Below are 20725 nucleotides of genomic sequence, written 5' to 3' on the forward strand. Positions count from 1 at the left end.
GTTTTGGGTGTAATTTTTATAGGACAATTTCATTAACTATCTTTTTTCTTTTTTTTTTCATTTTAACTTTTCTCTTTCTTTCTTCCTCTCTGTGTGGGCCCCGTATCGTGGAATTTCTTGAGACTTGAGATTGCAAGACAATATAAAACAGTTTATTTCAATTCCAAAACACTTTCTTGCGTCAAAATATGCAAATATGAACAAATATTTTCAGATATTTTCTCACAGAGTATTTTATTTTAAATTTTTAAAAAAGTAGAATAATTATCTACAATTAAAAAACAATATTTTTTAAGAAAATAAAAATATTTTTAATCGTATTACAATAATACAGTTGAAATTATATATACTAGTGAAATGTTTTTTTAATTTTATAAAAAAATAATTAAAAAATAAAAGAATAATACAATTTAAAAATATATATTTAATTTTTTAAAATTATTTCAAACTTTATATAATTGGTCTTTTTTAATTAGAGTTTATTTAATTATTTAAAATAAAAAAGTTGCGTTTAATTATTTATTTTAAAAATGAATTAATATTTTTTATTTATTAAACAATAAAAATTTTGAGTTAAAAAATAATTTTGAAATTCTGAAACTGTATTGTTGTTCTTTTTTTTTTATATAAAGTTTTCGTGTTAGGCATCACTATGCAACTCTGTATTGTTGTTCTTTAATCTCCTCAATATTTCATCATCGTCACTTCACCAGTCTTCCATCTTCAATGCTTAAAAAATTCTAATGTTAAGATTATGAAATTGTATATTGCTAATTTTTTTCATATATTCATCTATTTTATTTATTTTATTTTAAACATATTTAATTAAAAATAAATATAAATATAGAAAATAAAAAATTAACGCAAATAATAATATATTATTTAATTTGATTAAATTTTATATTTAATTATATAAAAATAAAAAATCCGGATAAAGTGTGCCGCTAGTACTAAATAATTTATATGCTCTGGTATAGATATTGTAAATAGTTATAATAAGATGTATTTATTTATAATTACAAATTTTAACTATTGTATTTTTCTTTCCTACTTTCTTTTTTAATTAAAAAATATATAAAATACAAATATTTATAATATTATTGAGTATAATATAAGAGATGTAATTTTTAAAAATATAAAATCATATAGTGACACGGATAGGCAAATGTTTTGTTTTTGAAATTCAAAATATAATTGTGAAAATGTAATATTTTGGTAAAAGCCAATATGAAATAGTTCTTAGCGCATTTCATAAATAATTTTACATTTATTTAACGAACAACAAATTGTAAATCATTTTTAGTCATTAAAAATCTATTTCTATGTATTTTTAAATCAGATTTAATTAATTTTAAATAATAATTTTTATTTAAAAACTATACAACATGTTTTATGAGTGTGTAGCAGTTTATTTCAACTAACTGATTAAATGTAAAAAAAAATGTGTTTAAGATCTCTAAGTATTTAAAAGAATATTTAATTAAGTGTTTTACAATAAGTATCAAATATGATTTTATCATAATTTTAATAGTTCTTGTCTTAGGCTCTCTATATTTTTTTTTTAATCAAAATCCTTGTAATCTCTTTGTTTTGTTATGAAATAACACACTTATATTTTAGTTAGAAGTAATTAATGTCTATTTGTTGCATAAATGGTTGAAGTTAAAAAAAAAATACTAAATTATATTTACAGTGAAAATTATTATAGGAAACTCGATAAAATTGACTAAAAAAATTAATATTCACTAATAGTCAAACCAGTATAAAAATATAAAAAACATATTTTATCATTTTATCTCTCCCTAATTGTATTTTTAGATTTTTTTTAAAAAGTAATATACAATTCAATGATATATTATTGAATATTCAACTTATTTTCCCACATATGATATAACACTATTTTTTATGGAAACATTTAATTAACTACATTTTAGTTAAACTAAAAAATTAAAAAATATAATCATCCATATCTAAACCATTTAATGCACATTATAAATCAACATCTTTCACATATAATAATGCACATATAACATTTTTTTTATATAAAAACGTTTGATGAGTTATTTTTCAGTTAAAAAAAAAAACATAACTAACTTATTTTGTTGATTCCTAACTAAACCACAATTACAAGTAATTTATAAGGTTATTTAGTAAATATTTTTCACATTAAGAATATATGTAACACACATCACGAAATACGTATAATTTATAGAATGTATGAAAAAAATATAAATCTATATATTATATTGAGTGGAAATGGCTGGCCGTCTCGTAAAGAATTTACGGACTGATTTTTCTAACCCAACCCGTATAAGAAATATTTATTAAAAAATTATTTTTTTAAATAAAAAATTTGAATTTTTTTTTATTTAGATGCATTAGGTAAATGGTCTCGTAATATTATTATTTCCATGAAAGTAAGATGTTATTAAAAATTTCGGAATGTAAAATATGAGGTTACAGGAAGAAAATATGAGGGTGTAAAAAAAAAAATTATACATTTTAAAGTTATGCGGGTTATACAGACCAACTCGCCCCGCCCCGCACTTGGTGCGCCCGCGAATTATGCGGACGGGCCAGCGGGTTGAAATAAACAACCCGCCCCGCATTTTTTTCAGCGGTCCGCGGGTTGGTCTACACGGTCCGCCCCACTTTGTCACCCCTAATATTATATAATAACTTAATAATAAGGATTTATGTGTATAAATATATTTAAGTTTTTTTTTAACAAATGTTTCTTAAAAGAGTTTATTCATTATTTTTATAATCATATTAAAAATTTATATAATAAATTTAAGTTTTTTAAAAATTAATGTATTTATCTTCTAAAATTGTGTTAAAATTATTATAAATTAAATAAATATTTTTTAAATTATACATTTCATCAATATGTGTCAATGGAGTCTCGAATTATACATACCATTTAATAGCGTGTCCACCTCATAGCTAAGAACACATTAACCCTCTCTCTCTTCTCTCTTTACCTTTCAATCCTTGTTCGTTTCAGATATACCCAATTCTACTTCCACGCTTTCATTCTACGCAAATTTCACTCTATTTCTCGTTAATCCTCTTTTGTGTTCGCCAGAGGAAATTCAGAAGCTATGGAAAATTCCCAAGATCAACCACTTCCTCCAGGTGTTCCTTCGTGGCCAAACTATGCCCATGCCGCTCCTTCACCTCAATACCCTTTTCCTCCCAACAATCTTCAACAAGGAACCCTTCCACACTATGCTTTTCCCATTCCCAATTCTAACCTTGCTCAGAACACTAGAGTGGACGATGCCACAGTAACCGTTTCCAATAGCATCGCTTCGAACAACTACGGAGCACACTTCAATGGCTCGCACGACATTGATGTTGCTGCTCAGGATGCAGTGCTGCGCGAACAAGTATGTTGCTTTCTCTTGTGCCAGGTTTTACATTGCTGTTTTCGGTTCTTTGTGATTTTATTGAGACTGTGGAGAAATGTGGGTGCGATTGTTGTTGTGCTGATCTTGTGGACCGTGTTTTAAGTTCTTGCTCTTGTGTTTTTTTTGTTTTTTTTTTGGTTATTTTTCATTTATTTGACTGTTCTGGGTGTTTTGGATTTGTTTTTATTGATAGGAAATTGCGATGCAAAATGTCATAAGGAGTCAAAGGTGTGTGTTGGTTTTCGTTTTCCTTTGTTCAATTATGTGGAAATGCTTTCTTGAAATGTTAAGTGGTTTGAGGTAGTGGGATTGTTGAGTTGGATGTTTGTGTTTGGCCATTCTAGAGAGGGAAGAACTGATGCTGCACCTAACGAGGATAATTTTGATGTATTCTCAGAGCGGCGTGACCCCGGTGCTTTGAAGGTGTGTGACAAAAACGTGATTGGGATTAATTTTATTTCTTTTGAAGAGTAGGAGAGTTAGACAGAGCTTTTCTATTTTTTGTTTTTATTTTTTAAAAAAACAGGAGCATCTGTTGAAAATGGCCACAGAGCATAGGACTGAAATGGCTGTGAAGCGTGGGAAAGCTGCACGTGTGGAAGAAGGTCTGTAGTTTACTTAACCAAGTGTTCTTATTTCTATACCATTTTGCTTCCTTTCTCTCCAGTTCAATGGTAATGTGGCATTGGTGGACTGATATTGTGAGGTTGATCATACCATTTCAATATCATGTTGGATTTATAGGGTTTTAGGGAAGGCAAAAAAGACAGTTATTATGTGCACCCTTTGGGAATTTGGGCTGGCCATGTTCCTTAACGCAGTAATTCCCTCAAAGGAACAGCTAGAGCACTTTGAATGGATTAACCACAGGAAATCTTCAGGCAACCTCTGGCCTTCTTTGAGTGGAACTAGATATTACTTTACAGGTCGTAGGGTGGGTTTGGGACAGTAAGCAACTTACTTAAGTGCTTATTGAATAATTGCTTATCATGTAAACACTTCTTTATATGTTGTTTCAATAATTGAAGATGAAGTGGGGCTAAATTGTTTCCAGACAAGTTGTAAGTGTTTTTCATATGCTATCGTAGAGAGCTTATTGAGAGAAACTAAAAAAGCCTGTAAACATATCATAGCTATTTGTTCGTAAGCTCTTCCAAATACTTACAAAAGTGCTTATGTCATAAAATAAGCCTAAATAAACTATAAATAAGCTCTTTGAAACATGTCACTTATACTAATAATTTCATCTAGAGAATGTTGTAAAACTCGAGGATCATAGAGGATCAAAAGGGGGATAAAAATTCGTGACTCAAGAATGTAACTAGACTCGTGAGTGTTATGAGATACAAAAAGTTGTATTCATAGACCTGTGTATGCGTTAAAAATAATATAGACGATAAAAATAAATTATAATAAGTCCCAAGTAATTATATCCAATACTTAACACAACTAAACATAGGTTTACAACTCATGAAATAACTAATAAACTCATATATGATTAATACAAACAAACAATCCAAGAAGATCATTCATATTAAAAGTAGGATAAGCATCCTTCTCCAGTTGATCTTCATTTTCATTAATGTCATCTCCTTTCGTGACCATCATTATCAGCAATTGGAGGAACCTTCAAATTATCCATAGGTGCAGCAACACCACCACCACTGACATCTTTTCCAACTTCAACTAAGATGTCTTCATCCGAAGGTTCCAAAGTTGAACTCTTCACTTGTTGATACAGTAAATGGTATAACATTGTTGTAGAAAAATAAAGCAATTTCTTGATATGGATCCTGCCTCTCACTTTTCTTGAAAATGACATTGAAAGTGGTTTGACTGCCAGTTCCTTTTTCTTGAAAATACTTGATGAGTCATAACTCTCCTCTTCTTGCCTTAGTCTTTTGAATCACCCACACTACTCCCCCTCCGAGTTCTTTTAATTTTGATTTTTTATTCAAACTTTTCTGTAAATGCTAAACAACATCCAACATTAAACTTTTAACATCTCCAGGAACTGCTACACATGTCCAATATCCTTTTAAGTTCCTGCTAGATGATGATTCAATCGATAGATTCCTTGTGTTAATACTTCCTCACAATATTTTCACTTCACAGTTCTTGCTTTCCCACCAAGAGAAACACACCGACCCCATGCAAGATCAGTCCTTGCTCCAATACGACTTCCTCTTCTATTAGCGTGACTCGAACCACTTCTAGCTGATGCCATTTGTTTTCCTTCAAATTCTAAACAAAATAGAGAAGCTTCTAGCAAGAATAGAGAACACTCTCCAGCAAGAACAAAAGAAGTAAAGACAGAGCAAAACATAGCAAGCATCGACAACTCCAAAGGCATCACCGAAGACAATGTTTGTGAGTGCTATGATGCCGACAATGGAGAAGCTAGTGTCGGCAGGAGCTACATTAGTGCTTTGATGGCTGTCAGCAATGACAATTATTGTTGTTTGACAGCAGCGTCAGCGTCAAGGTTAGGGGGGTGTGCACAACGTCATGAGTAGTCTCCTTCGTCTCTAATTTGCGAATGGGTGGGAACTCTAGCAGAACAAAAGGACCATACGAGTTTGGCTGGGTCTTGTCCCATAGCCAACAAATGGGCCGTTGAACCCTAGCTGCAAAAAACAGAAAGGATCGATGTGGCACACAATCCCGATATTTGACGAGCAGCCTTACGACTCCACAGTGATCTGTGCCTATCTCTATCTGCCATCTATTTCAGCTTGTAGCATCCCCTGCACTTGTGGGATCGCACGAGTTTTCTCGAGATTTTAACATCATTGCATCTATTATCGTCTTTTAATGGTAATAATTTGTCTGATTACTTTGGGATTATATGCATTCTGTATCAGGTAACACAGAAATAGGCAATGGATATGGTGTGCCTGGTGGAGGTGCCTATTATGATGGTCCAAAACTTAATACTACTGCAGGTAAATATGATTACAAATATTTTTAACTCATGTAGTAGACTCTTGTACCTTAACTTTGTTGCTTTTGGAACTGTGAAGTAGGTAACAATGCTGTCAGTCAGTCTGATCCTATACTTGATAGATGTTCAGAACAAAAACCTGCAGCTAAAGAATTGCCTGAGTACCTCAAGCAGAGGTTGAGAGCTAGGGGTATTCTTGGAGAAAATTCATGTACTGCAGATCCAGTAAGTATATTGATCTTAGATTATATTTGTTATCATATTCAATTTCCTCTCCTTCACCTATTTATTTTTTCTTTTTTCTGTTATTTTCCTCCTTGGAAGTGGGGGTGACAATCTATTTTTGAGGCCTCATTCTACAACTTTGTACTACAAATTTCACGTTGGGTTTGAAAATGTGACATTTGATTGTGCTGCAATTTTAACTTCTAGTTTCTCATGCCATGTGCTTTCCAGTAATTATTTTCAATTTGTTCAACTACCTTACAGATTACCTGTTTCTGAGTTTCAGAAAGCCAATGCAGCTGAAGTTACGGAAAATCAAAAGTTGCCACCAGGATGGGTGTGTATCACTATCACTTGTTGTAAAGTTTGCCATAGAATTTGGGTGGAAAAATTCTTTGCATATGCCTTCAGCTATTTAAATCTCTTAATCACTCTTGGACCTTTTTAAACCAAATCCTAACTTTTACCAAAAAAGATATAATTAAGATTTTGGTGTCACATCACAGTTGCTGCATATTTCGGACAATAAGCATATCTTATTTTTATCAATACCCTACTACTTCTAGCTCATATGAATCTCTAATTTTCCATGTAGGTTGAGGCAAAAGATCCTGTAAGTGGGGCATGTTATTATTATAATGAAAGTACTGGGAAGAGTCAATGGGAAAATCCTCAAAAGTCATACTTAACTGAGAAATCACCATCATCTTCACATCTTCCAGAATATTGGGTGGAGTCATTGGATGAAACAACAGGTTCAGCTATAATTATCATGTGGTTTCGTCTGGTCTTTATATGAGTTTTATTTATTATATTCTAAGGAGACTCACTGGTTTAGATTAGAGAAAGAATGGCTAAAATATAATTACTCCAAGGGGTTTTTTGGTAGAAGGAAAATTTTAGTTTCTCAGGAATCTAAAGTTGCCAAAATATGTTTCTCATGTTTTGTTTACCTCTTAAAGAATAACATTCCCAAGAAACAATGTTTCTCGGAATTGGTTGTTGGCCGAGTTTCCTCAGAAAAACATTCCCATGGGAGTGTTAAAATGGAAGTTTACTAAAAAAGGTTAACATGTTACTCTTATTAAATCATTTAATGTGGTAATGAATTAAAATGTAGTGAAAATAACACGATAGTCTTTGGTCTGTAGAGAACTTATATAAATATTCCTAGCAATATTTGACCAACCAAACATAATTTAGTCATTCCTAAGAATCAAAATTCTGAAGACTCATGATTCTTGGATTTCATGGCATCCACTAGTGTTCTTTATGAAACTTTGTTTCCTCATACCCCTCAACAAAATATTTATTCCTATATCATATTTTTATTATTAGAAGATATCAAATCTCCTTTATGTATTATATTAATGCCATTTGTATTGTCTCAAACACGATTTCAGCTCGATGTCTCTCTTTCCTATACTTTAACAATTCTAACATTTGACTTTTATTTGTTCTTCCCTTTTGCATGTTTTTGTTTTGTCAATTAGTGAATGTATTTGATTCGTCATTCATTGTTGTTTGATATAAACATTACAAATTTTCAATAGTGACTAGGTATATATGCTACCGGGTTCAATGTATATTTAGTTTCCTTGGTAGAGAAATAAAATGTTTCAACACTTGTGAAATGATTTTTAGAGTGGTTTGTTTGTTGGGCCAGTTTATCCATAGACTTTGTTGTAGTTGTATGATAGATTTTTCTTATCTTTTTTGCCATTGTTTGAAGAATTTAAGTTACCTTATCTATTATTTCTTTGTATTTCAGGTCATAAGTATTACTACAATACAAAAACTCATGTATCACAATGGCAACGACCTAATTTAGCTCACAATGTTCCTGTTGGTGATGGATATGACGAATCATCTAATTTAGCACGGTGCACGGGATGTGGTGGTTGGGGTGTTGGCCTTGTTCAAACATGGGGTTATTGCAATCACTGCACAAGGTAGAGAGTTGTTACTGTTAATGATTATTGAGGTCTTAGTGTATGTTTGGTTCATTTTATTTAGGAGAAATAATTGCTTACTTTTGGAGAATGGTTACTCTTAAGCGATTGTTTCTTTAAAAATAATCCCAACCAAACTTGCTAATGTTGGAGAATTTTTATTGTTAGTTTATATGTATCATATGTTGAATAGTAATTGAAGGTCACAAGAAAATGTGCTTTAATTGTAAATAAAATCTACAAAAGTACAACCAGAACCATAGATCCTGCTCACTGCGGTGAAAATGAAATCTGCAAAATTAATGTTGATTTTTTTCTTCATGTATGACTATATACATCATCTGCTTACCTTTTTTTTCTTCTAAATTAGCTGCAAAGGTTTATCTCTAATATTTAGTTTGGTTTTATTAAAAATGCAGGGTTCTGAATCTTCCTCAATGTCAATATTTGTCCTCAAGTTTGAATAATCAGCAAAGCAGTGCTGCACATCCCGGTGAAATTTCAGATAATAAGTCTAGCAAACAAGGGTTAGTTGTATGAAGATCTGCAGTGCTATTAAATTTTTAACAAAAGCTTATTGTTGTTCAGTTGATGTTATCTAGCCAAATTTGTTGCTGCACATGCTTGGGGCAGACCTCTATAATAATATATAATTAAATTTAAACTTCCACTATCCATCTTTTAGATTTTCTCTTTTTCTACACCATGCTTTCATGAAAAGTCTAAAATATGCTTAGATTAAAAGCTTGTATAGCAAATACACTTTCTTTTAGGTTCTGTTCCATATTGCGATAATACTTCCTAGAGGTAAACTGTGGAAAGGTGCATTCTGAGGAAATGATTGATGAAAATTAAGGGGAAGTGAACTTTTGAAAAGAAACTGATGGGAACCAGTATTATTGAATAAAAACAATAAAACTGCAGAGATAGAGAGCTCTAATTACAATGAATAACACTGAAGAATGTAAATGCAGAATAGAAAACGAAACCTATCACATGGGCAAAGTCTACTCTGCCCTTGACCTCTGCCACCCTATATATTCCTCAAAATGCTCAATACTCCCTGCCCTTGTATTTCACAGTTTTGCTCAATGCTCCTCTGCCACCCTTGATATTCCCCAAAATGCTCAATAATCATATACAGTCCATTGAATTGTTGGGTCGGGAGTTTTGGGCTGGGTTGCTATCATCTCATCATCTGTTATCTCACAGTTTTGCCTTGAAATCTATACGTTTGTCTTTACTGGAGCCATAAAGGATTGTATTGATTCGATTTCTTTCCCTAGGACCAGTTTGAAACCTCCATTTCACAAGGGAAGTAGAAAAGGGGGAAAGAAACGTGCTCATGCAGAGGATGATGAGTTGGATCCCATGGACCCTAGCTCCTATTCTGATGCTCCTCGTGGTGGCTGGTATGTGTATTGTATGTTTTATACACACACACACACACACACATATATATATAAAATAGAAAAGCTCGCTTAAATGATTAGTAACTATAAATGTATGATTACTTTCAGGGTCGTGGGTCTGAAAGGTGTGCAGCCACGAGCAGCTGACACAACAGCAACAGTATGTACATTATTTTTTTATTTTATTTTTATTTTACTTTCAGAAATTCTTTTGTTCCTATCTTTTCCTTAGTTGCTTTTCTTATTGATACATTTGATGTCTATTTTTTTTCAATGCATTTTTTACCAAAGTAATGCTTTAACCTGGTATCCATGGATGGTTTAATACCCAGAAGAATTTTGCAACTGAATGAAGTTATCCACGAAAATGTCTTGTGTATAAACAATAAAAAAGTTGGTGAAATTGTGTAATGATAGATTACGGGTAGAATTGGTGGGATATTGAGCTTCTATTTGATGCCAAGCTAGCCTCTAGTGCCACTGGGTAACAGTGATGTCTTTTATGCAGAAACAGAGAAAAGTAGAATGTCTGCCATAATAATTTTTGGTTTCAGTTTCCTTACATTCCTCAACTGAGCCTTATTTATAAATTCTTTCTCTATCAATTTCAGGGTCCTCTCTTTCAACAACGACCATATCCATCACCTGGAGCTGTTTTGCGGAAGAATGCTGAAATTGCTTCTCAGAAGAAGAAACCAAATTCACAATTTACTCCCATATCTAAAAGGGGTGATGGAAGTGATGGGCTTGGTGATGCAGATTAGAACCATCTTATCACAACAGTGAACTAATTTATCTTGCCCTTTTTGCCAAGTGGATGAAAATTTATCAGATACATTTTACTCTAAGATCCATGAGTTAGATAAGGATGCCACAGCATTGGCAAAACCATCTGTGCTGTTGTGCAATAATACCGTGACTTGCTGCAAATACTGGAGAATTTTGCATCACTTCAATGCTATAACGGAAGCCATACTTGAAGCGTCTGATGGGTGATGATGAAAATTGCACTCGGCTTGGTAGAGGCATTCATGAGCAGAAACGTCATAGCCATATGATTTTTCACGATTGGAAAATTCTAGAACCTCAAGGTTGCAAGAAAGTAAATTCTGAACCTTCCAACATTGTCTGTGCTCTTTCTTTTTGTTCATCTTTATAGCTAATCGTGTTACGCTAGAAATATAGTTTTCTTTTTCATTATGGTACGGTCGGATTTTATGGTTGATGGAGATGTATGTAGTCCACATCTTGTTCATCTTTCGATAAATCTTACTATGGATGGTTTCTAAATGAATAATTTGAAACAATATAAATCTATTTTGAATTATTCATTTTGGAATCAAAGAGAATGCACTTTAGAATCTTACTTCTGGCATACACTTTTTTCTGGAATGTCTAATCTATAAAAAAAGGTAATACTTTAGATGTTATATTCTAAAGGGTTTAAGAAATTTAGAAGGTTATTTCTCTATGATAGGAAGGTGCATTAAACGCAACTTGACCTATTAAGTCATCGAACAAGTAGGTTGAATTAAGTCATTTTTTGACAAATCATGATTCTATTCCTTTTCGTGTTCATGTTGGTATATGCATAAGTTTTCATATAAGTAAAAAATAGAAGTTTGATATTATGTTTCATAAATAAAGTTGGATTTCATTGTTTTAAAAAATGCATTGATGTGAGGTGAAAAGTGTGGAAGTTAAATTGAATAAAGTTGAGAAAATAAAGAGATTCTATGCTATGTTTGAAAACTAGATGAAATCTGGTACCAGATGCAAATACATAAAGATGAAGATGATATGAAGATCAGACAAGTTCAAAAGAAGTGCTACACACAAGCTTACAAAGACAAGATGAACATGCAATTAGCATATGCACTCAAAAGTTGTATCCTGAGACACATGAAAGATTGTTTCTCCCAAAAAGTGGTGTCTCATGGATTTCAAAGAAGATATTGGCATTCATACAACCTATGCTTGAGTGTTGTATGCTTATTTAGTATGGAGAGTGCAACAAGGTAGTTACTCAAATAAAATTTGTCCTTCACCTAAACAAAAGTATTCTACAACAGAAGTGTCATAATAAAGTCAAACAATGTTATAACGCAAAAAGACAAAGTGGAAACACTCGGTCATAATACACAGTTTTGGGACTCCTATAAATAGAAGTTGTGTCATGATATAAGTTTGTTGAATCAACGAATGTAAATATGCTCATGCAAGTACATGATTTTTTTTCATTCTTTAACTTCTATGTGCTTAGTAAAAACTGTGTTAGATGATATAGAAAGACAAGAGCTTATTTGTATATTCTTTACTTTTGTTATCTCTCTCAATGTTTATATTTTATATCCTCTCTTAGTAAAGAGTAAACATTACAACTTTATTGTTTGTATAATCTAAAAAGACTTAGTCCGAAAGAGACACAATGTACTCAATGTAAATCTCAAGAAAAAATTAGTTGATAGTTATGAGTGACTTTGTATATTTATTGTAAACCGCACTTATAATATTAATATAATAATTAGTTTATTACTGGAACCCTTTTTGACTGAGGATAATTGAGCTTAGCTTGAGTTAAGGATGAATTTGTACAAGTCAAAGTGTTTAGTATTGCTCTCTATTACTCAAGTTTTTAACTTCTTTTGGCATCGTCAAATTTTTTTACAAAAGCCTTGAGAATATTTTTGTAAACCATTAAACGATTTCTTACATTGTTTAATGAGCCTTCTGCAACCAATCTTTCAAGGCAGTTTTTTACCTGCCAGGAACAAAACTTCTTTATTAAGGAAAGACATTTTTTTCAAAATTATCTATTAATTAAAATCTTTAAAATAATTTTATATTTAAAATTAACTAAAACAATAGATCTAAAATTTTCCATTTCATTTTCATCAAATAAGCTATGTATTAAAACAATGTGATTATATACATAATGATAATGTGGAATAATATCCAAAATGTTCGATAAAAAAATACCAGTTAAACAAAAGACACTATCAGAGAAATGATTGAAGATAATTTGTTTAACTTCAATCAAGGTAGACTGTTGTGTAACGATAAGATTATTCACATTTGTCAATAACTTAAAAGAATAATATTATGATATTATCAATATCAGAGCATATGTTAGAAGTAGACAACATGTTAGAAATGATTTAGCACATGTATCTCAATGTAAATCTTATCCTTAAGCATATTATCATTATGCTTTAAAAAGGAAATTTTGTTGGTGGCATATCTAATTTTAACTTTTGGATGGAAGAATTTAGTGTTGTTGTCTTTTTCAATAAACCATTTCATTCAACTGTAAAAGAAGTTGCAAGAAAAACTATGGAAGTAAGCCAAACAACTAGCTTATTAATCCATACAAATTAAATTTAAAAGCCATGAGAACCAAAAGGGGATTGTTACCATTTTTTTTCTTCCTTTCATTTCCTTTTTCCATCTACCGTTACAGAACAACAGCGATGCACCTAATCAAGGCCTGCCACTTTAAGACTTTGACCTGAAAAAGCATACACTGTCTGCATTTTCCCCCCTTTTTTGAAGGGCACATTTGTTCTTAGATCTTTTTAAACAACTATTTACACTCTCAATAACACCTTGTATTCACTCAGATGTGAAGCTAGCCTTTGCGTAGCACATCTTTATAGCACTCTCTGGTTTATATGCCCGAATGATACAGTTAAGAACTTGCTTATACAAGTAATAAAATTACTAAAAACATTGAAGGTATCCAATTAACAGTCCCAACACAACCTGCAGAAGCTGCAAAAATAAAATGTCAGTCCAAAGGAATCAATATTTCATGGTCGCATACAGTGTTTTAGGGTTCAATGATTCAACTAAATCAAAACATAGAGGAACAAAAAATAATTATGTATATATTTATAATATTGTCTAAACTATTAAATGATGAAATAACACAACAATAAAAATCAAGTCAAATAAAACTTTAAATCCGTCAAAGGATTTAATATATGGTTTGCTAGAAGATAATAAAAGCCTTGTGTATACCTTTGTGACTAACATAGGTTCTTTATTCGGTTGGACGAATTTCTTTGATTGAATGAAAATATTTGAAGCCAGTTTAGACTCAAATGAACTAAACACAAGAGCAGTCCACTGGTTTTTTAATTGAAGCAACTATTCTAGTCCTATTTTGATAACCATGGTAATTTATAATGAGTTACCACATACTCTTAAGAACTTAAACAATCATTATATTTATTGCAAGTGTAGACAATACCCACATACAATGAAACCCACAAGTGTAAAAATGCTCAGGTAATCACGAAGGGTATAATCAAACCTAAGGACGAACAAGTGAGCTAGAGCTTAGTAACACAATTTTTCCACATGTCTTCATAAGATGAATTTCATACATGGTCTCACTAAAAAAACCATTTATGCCTTTTCAGGGGATCCTCTTAAAATTTACTCAATAAAAAATAATGTATCAAAGAATTTCGTATTAGCCTTTCTCAAGATTATAATCTAATGTTGGAATGTTAGATTTAATACTGATGAACTAGAAACCTCCATTAAAAAAAGAAGGGGACAATAAAAACAAAAACAAAGCAGTAGACTCTATAACTGCATGACCCGAGCATGAAAGTGTGCTTCAATGCAAAGCAGTGCAAAAACTTTTTCAGGACATGCAGAGTAGGAGTTAGTTTGAGCCCATACACAATGTGTACTTTCCTCCTTTCATATTTCCCCTTCACAGCTCAATTTCATTGAGCTAATAATTTCTAATTCCTTTTATAAACTGAGATAAATTTAATACCAAGATATGACCAGTAGTATTAAAAATGCGCAGACAACAAATTATGTAAAACAAGTTGCCTTTAATAGCTCATGCAAATAATTGCCATTAACAATACTCACATAAAGATGGTGATGGCCCATGAAAGTGTGTGCTGGGACGTTCAGCAGATAGTTCATTCTTAGGAGGGGGCTCGACATGCGCAAATGCTATGTTTGGTAATGGACTTAAAGCAGGAACTGAGAAATGAAAACCATGTGCTGAGGGTCTATCCCGTGGTGAGGGAACAGGATAGTGTGGGGCATTAGTAGGAGCAACTTCAGGTGTTAGACGAAATTGCTTTTGAGTATTCCGGCTGGATCTCTTTCTGCACCCAGATTGACATTTCGGAGGTTGAGCATAAGAACTTCTCCCTGGGGCAGGCACACTTCTTGCAGGGGCAGGAGAACCATATTCAGGTGAAGCAGCATCTTCCCCAGTTGTAGGTGAAGGTGAAGGGGAAGTTTCAGGAAAAACATGTGCATTATGGTGGTGACTATGGTGGTGATGGTGATGGTGGTGATGGTGGTGGTGGTGGTGGTGATGGTGAGGATGAGGTAGAGGGGCAGGAGAAGGTGACCAAGCAGAGCCACCACCGCCAGTGCCATGAAGGGAATGTTTCAAGATGGATGAAAGTCGAACCTGCTTAACCCTACCAAACTGAGTGTTATTCAACCCAAGGTTCCATGAATGATGTCCCATTATGGTTTGTGCCAGTTGCTTTAGTCTCTCCTTTGATGGTGTAATCCCAACTGCAAGTAGGATAGACGTTTCAACTGTGGTAGGAGCAGCTACTGTAGAACCTTCAGAATTTGATAAGATGACATACAAGTTCTGCATACCAACAAGGAAACCTAATCAGAATCAGGTTGGCGAGATCAGTATATTCGAAATCCTCCCAGCATTAAGAACACGTAAATGTATATTATGTAAGGAATTCCTAAATTTAAAGATTATACACAAGACAGAGCTAGCTTATTTTGCATGCTATATGTTATTCCTTTTGCTTACAGAGTCCAACCTTAAACATGGTTCACTTGTAACTGATAGATATCCCACAACAGAATCCATAATGCCATATAGAGCTTAGACACAGAGCCCATAATTGACAGATTTGACATAACATCAAAACTGAAGAAAGTAAATAACAAATTACAATCAAGAGCCATACAACAAAAACAGTAAGGTCAGAAATAACAAAGACAAACCTCATAAGGAGACAAATGTAGCCCAGCCTTTAGCTGACTAGTCAGCTCAACAAAATTTGTTTGTATTTCGTAAATGGAGAAATTCAAAGTAAAGTTGAATAGTGTTTGCACTGTTTGCAGAGGAAACACACTTTGTTGTGGAATGATAGTGATCCCTCCCTTAAATTTCAGCACCTCAAAAACGGAGGGTACACCAAATAAGGATGTAGTCAGCAGGAGATATGATTGGCGCATAACCAAGTATTTAAATGATGCTCTTATCAAGCTAATGGCAGCTGCAGACATTTCTGAATATTTACCATCAGGATCAACTGCAAACACCACTTTTGTCATGTTTGATCGTGGTAAGAGATCCACAGACAAGATGACCACCTGGTTTTGAAATATAAGAATGATATCTATATCAAATAACATTAACATTAATAAAGTTCTTTTACCAAAAAAAATATATTAATAAAGTTGACAAAAGGAAACCAGTGAAGGAGTTACTTTGGTTGAGGGAACCCCTATCTCTTCAAAAATGTCATCAGAAAGCTGCAACATATTGTCTTCTACCACAGATACTGGCTTCTGCACATAAAAGCTTGCAACGATATCATGATCTGAAAAGTTAAAACAATGTCATTAAATAAAAAGATTAGATAATCATGCTTATGTGCGTAATTACATTAAATCCTTTATCAAATAAATCATGTAATAATGTATTGTAACGTATGAGACTTCCTTCATAGATAAAACTAATTGTACATTGATTCTCTCGCCTGTCCAAACTTTCATTACGGTAGTGGGTACTCCAAGACTAAACAAAAACATGCAAACCCTTGGTTTTGCATCACAGCTATTCAGCCTGCTACACTAAACCTCTCTGCTATAGCAACCCCTGTAACAGGTAAGGGCGCTCACGGCTACATTACTATAGCACTACTTAAAATCATGTTTAAACCTCATAATCAAAATTAAAACTTTTGTTCCTGGCCACTTATAATGATTACAAAATCGATTTAACAGTACCACATCCAGAACAAAAACAAAATATTTCATTTCTCAACTCAAACAGCACATGTGACGACACATTTCCAGCAGCTGACTTGTTCCTTGCTATTTTTTTGGAAATAGAAATTCCAAAAGAATAAAATAGAGTCAAATGAAATGCATATTTCCTTTTTCTCACAGTTATCTTTCTTTAAAAGCAATGTTTTTTAGATACATTCAGACGCTAAACGAGAATGCTCTTCCAATAGGGACTCAAACTTTGTTTCACCACCCTTCCATTATATTTGATCCCGTTGATATTACAAGCATTTCTCTAATCATATTGGTAGGAGTTACAAATCAAAATGATATATACCATTATCAGTTATTTCTCATCTAGTCATTATTACTAGTAATGATTTTATTTGAATAGAATTCTAATATTAAACTACTCCATATTTAGTTTGTCATTAATTCCAGTGCACGTGAGGACAAAAAACATAGAAAAAACAGTTAATTTCATGGTTTTATAAACTAAGCAAGTATTCCAACAATTAAACTCGGTATCAACAAGAAAATAAATTTATTGTGGCAGAGATGAGAAAATTGTCTCGGAAATTGTGGAAATTCCATGCAAAAGTATGAGGCAAAAAGGTATGCTATTAAAGGAAGTATAATTGGAACTACATATATTCCAATGCTAACTGCCATTATTGCATCATCCAAAATTGCTATTTTCCTCTAATTAATTTAATTTTGTTTGACCCTGCCTCCTCCATTACTTTTTATCTGCTGAAGCCTTTAACCACAAAGGGTGTTGTGTTTCTTTTTGTTTTTAAATCAATTTTGTAAATCTACTTTTTAGATAGTAAAGAGTAAGGAAGAAGACAGGATAATGCAAAAAAGAGTATGAATAAATATAAATGTGAAAGCATAAAGTGCTAAAAACACTCAAGATGTTTTGATTTTTTTTATTTTATTTTAAAAATGAGAAGGTACCACTTTTGAAAATAACTTTTAAAACTAGTTTTTTTTTTATGAAACCAAAAAAAAATTGAAGAATGGAACACAGACAAGCCCTCATATTGTCACTTTCTCACATCATCTTAACCTCCTATTATGGTTCTTCAAGTTATCACTTACAACACCTCCATTCCTTCTTGCTCTAATAGGTAAAGTTCTATGCAAACCAAGTATTCTCTTTAAGGGAAAAGTTATGTTCAATGCTAACATAAGCATTGACACAAAGAGTCACAAAGAAACCTCTCCATAGCAGCATAAAAGCTTCAAAATTCTTATAGATATAATTTCCCAGAAGAAAATTCTCACTGCAATATTCCAGCTCAACCAAAATTCACAACAGCATATATGATAGTGTCAGATCCTAAAACTGGGAAACTTTTTGTATTCACATGCACCATTAAGGTAATTTCAATATCTCTATAATTAAAATTAAAATTGTAGTTAATTATAAATGTTTTGAACAATAACTTCCAAAGTAAAGAAAACATCAAAACACAATGCAACAAACAAATCTCCCCTTTTCCCCACAAATATAGTAAATACCGAAAATTAAAAACTGCCACACGCCGTTAATTCGTCAACAATTTTTTATGACAAACCAAAAATTAAAAATAAAATACTTAAACAAGTTAAAATCTATATTTACGCTGGCATTGTTATTTTCTTCACAGAAAAAATAAATAAATTAACACCAAATATAGAAACAGATCCACTAACTATCATCACTACAGGGATTTATTTTTCTTAATTTAAAAATTTCCTAAAATTAAAATTAAACTACTAAATTAAGAAGGATAACCGCGAGAGAGAGAAGAAAAAATTAGCTTGAAAAGAAGTTAAAAACCCACCTTTGTACTTAGAATTTAAACGCAGATCCTTGGGATCTGCGAAGTGAACGAATGGCGGTAACCAGAAGAGTGCGGAGATGAAAAGTGCGAGTGAGAAAAGCAAGACAATAAGGCATTTGAGTCCGACGACGGAAAAGGCGCAACCCGCCGGCAGTGCATTTGGCCGCGAATCCTGGGCGGCGACGATGGAGGGCAGAGGGTGGTGTTGTTCTCCAGACTTTCCCATTGCCGGCGAAGTGGGTCATGGCCCATCCTCGGTCTGGGTCGGGTTTGGAGTACCCATTTAACACTAACTCAAAGAGAAGCTCAGGGAAAATGAGTTTCAGCACAAGTCTAGTGCCTTATTTTATTATTTCAAATAATAATAATAATAATAATAATAGTAATAATAATAATAATAATTGGTTAAAAGAAAAATTAAAAAGTTGTGTTTAGGGTTTGAAGTTTGTAAAGAAGAAGGAGGGAAAGTGTGAGGACTTTTCCAGAATGGTGTGGTTTGTCTTTATTTTATTTTTTTGTTGTTTCTTAAAGTACAAATAGATAAAAGAAAATAAAGTAAAAATAATAATTTAAACATTGTATAAATTAAAAAAGAAGATAATTATGAATAGTGTTGTGAGTTTTACTATTTTTAAATTGTTTTTTCTTAACTAAATAAGCAAAAAGAACACTCTTCCTTCTTTTTCACTTCTACAAAACAAACCATAATAGAGTGTTGTATTGTAAGGAGGGAGAATGTTTTAAGATAATGAAATTGTTAATAATATTATTTCAGTTGAGAATGACTGTTATAGATTTTTTTTTAATATAATATTTGCGTATTGATTACTTTATATTAAAATATCTTTAACTAAAATAAGTGAGGTTTTATTGAGAAACAATTAGAAAAGAAGTAGTAATGATAAAAAAATTGATTTTTTTTTAAAATTGAAAACATAGATCAACTACGTCAATGATAGTGTATCCAGTAATTTTTAAACTAATAAAAATAAAATTAATAATTTAACTACCAAATTGGCCTAATTGGATGGGATAAAATGCTCCTAGGACAAATGCAATAACCTTTTATTTATTTATATATATATATATATACAAAAGTATAATAGGACAAATGCAATAACCTTTTATTTATTTATATATATATATACAAAAGTATAATGATATATGATGACATTCTCATGGAGTTTTTTTTGGATGTTGTGAAAATGGTGCGGAAGTTATGGATTGAAATGGACAAGATCCTCCTAGGAGTTGTGGTGATCTTGAAAGTGCATGATGAGTATGGAAGAAGGGAGGTTCGGCCAACCCTTTAATAGATGGTGAAGATGAAGATTAGGTCCTAGAAACTAGGCAAAAGCAATGTATGGCACAATGTGGGCAGCATAACATTACTCTCATTAATCTTTTAAAATACAAGTGTTAGGCATCGGCTAAGGAGGCTGTAAATGTTAAGCTAAGTGCACATGAAATGTAAGCAAAATGAAATGAAAATGTGAAGGCACATGGCATATGGAGCACATGGCCGGCCATGTGAGGCAATGTTCTAGAATGTGCACAAAATCTAGGGTAAATCACATATAAGACAAGTTTATGCTTTCTAACACTACACTAACTACTAAGCCACCCCTAATGGGCCTCCATGTAGCATGTACAAGGTCTTCTACCTCCCATTCGTTGCTTGACCCATTTGTGCGTGAATATGCTTGGCCATGGACCTAGTGATAGGTCTTAGACGGTCTAGGCTTCCTCCTAGACGCTCCTTTTGTAGCCGCCCCTCATCTTGTGCTAGACGCTCTCCTCTTGAGTCTAGACGCTCCTCACATGGCTCTAGACGGTCTAATCTTGAGTCTTGGCTTCCATGGTGAGATGAGCTTGACTATAAAGGAATAAATGTACTATTATTATAGTTATAGTTAAT

General features: G+C 32.5%; 2 protein-coding genes across 7 annotated transcripts; one reads left to right on the top strand and one right to left on the bottom strand.

The window, feature by feature from the left end:
• Positions 1-2907: 2907 nt before the first annotated feature.
• LOC137830475 (WW domain-containing protein) lies at positions 2908-11309 on the top strand. 5 transcript variants are annotated; one of them, XM_090304906.1, is made up of 15 exons: positions 2919-3392; positions 3607-3641; positions 3758-3836; positions 3940-4018; positions 4180-4182; positions 5028-5134; positions 6262-6358; positions 6437-6582; positions 6869-6919; positions 7178-7337; positions 8354-8534; positions 8954-9061; positions 9821-9946; positions 10055-10106; positions 10558-11309. In XM_090304906.1, the coding sequence occupies exons 1-15, from the start codon at positions 3105-3107 to the stop codon at positions 10708-10710; spliced, it is 1665 nt and encodes a 554-aa protein (XP_090161032.1). In that variant the 5' UTR covers positions 2919-3104; the 3' UTR covers positions 10711-11309. The 5 variants fall into 5 exon arrangements, with proteins under 5 accessions (XP_068493938.2, XP_068493939.2, XP_068493940.2 ...); XM_068637837.2 differs by lacking the exons at positions 4180-4182; positions 5028-5134 and having other exon boundaries at positions 2908-3392; positions 6278-6358; XM_068637838.2 differs by lacking the exons at positions 4180-4182; positions 5028-5134 and having other exon boundaries at positions 2908-3392; positions 6278-6358; positions 6440-6582.
• A 2027-nt stretch (positions 11310-13336) lies between these two features.
• On the bottom strand, positions 13337-19153 carry LOC137830476 (uncharacterized). 2 transcript variants are annotated; one of them, XM_068637841.2, is made up of 5 exons: positions 18808-19153; positions 16454-16566; positions 15965-16336; positions 14840-15590; positions 13337-13717 (listed from the first exon to the last, which is right to left on the bottom strand). In XM_068637841.2, exons 1-5 carry the CDS (start codon positions 19031-19033, stop codon positions 13647-13649), a joined length of 1533 nt encoding a protein of 510 aa, XP_068493942.2. In that variant the 5' UTR covers positions 19034-19153; the 3' UTR covers positions 13337-13646. The 2 variants fall into 2 exon arrangements, with proteins under 2 accessions (XP_068493942.2, XP_068493943.2); XM_068637842.2 differs by having other exon boundaries at positions 16454-16534; positions 18808-19136.
• Between the last annotated feature and the right edge of the window lie 1572 nt (positions 19154-20725).

Source organism: Phaseolus vulgaris, chromosome 7, assembly GCF_051622355.1.
Source record: "Phaseolus vulgaris cultivar YP4 chromosome 7, ASM5162235v1, whole genome shotgun sequence".
Taxonomy (NCBI): Eukaryota; Viridiplantae; Streptophyta; class Magnoliopsida; order Fabales; family Fabaceae; genus Phaseolus; species Phaseolus vulgaris.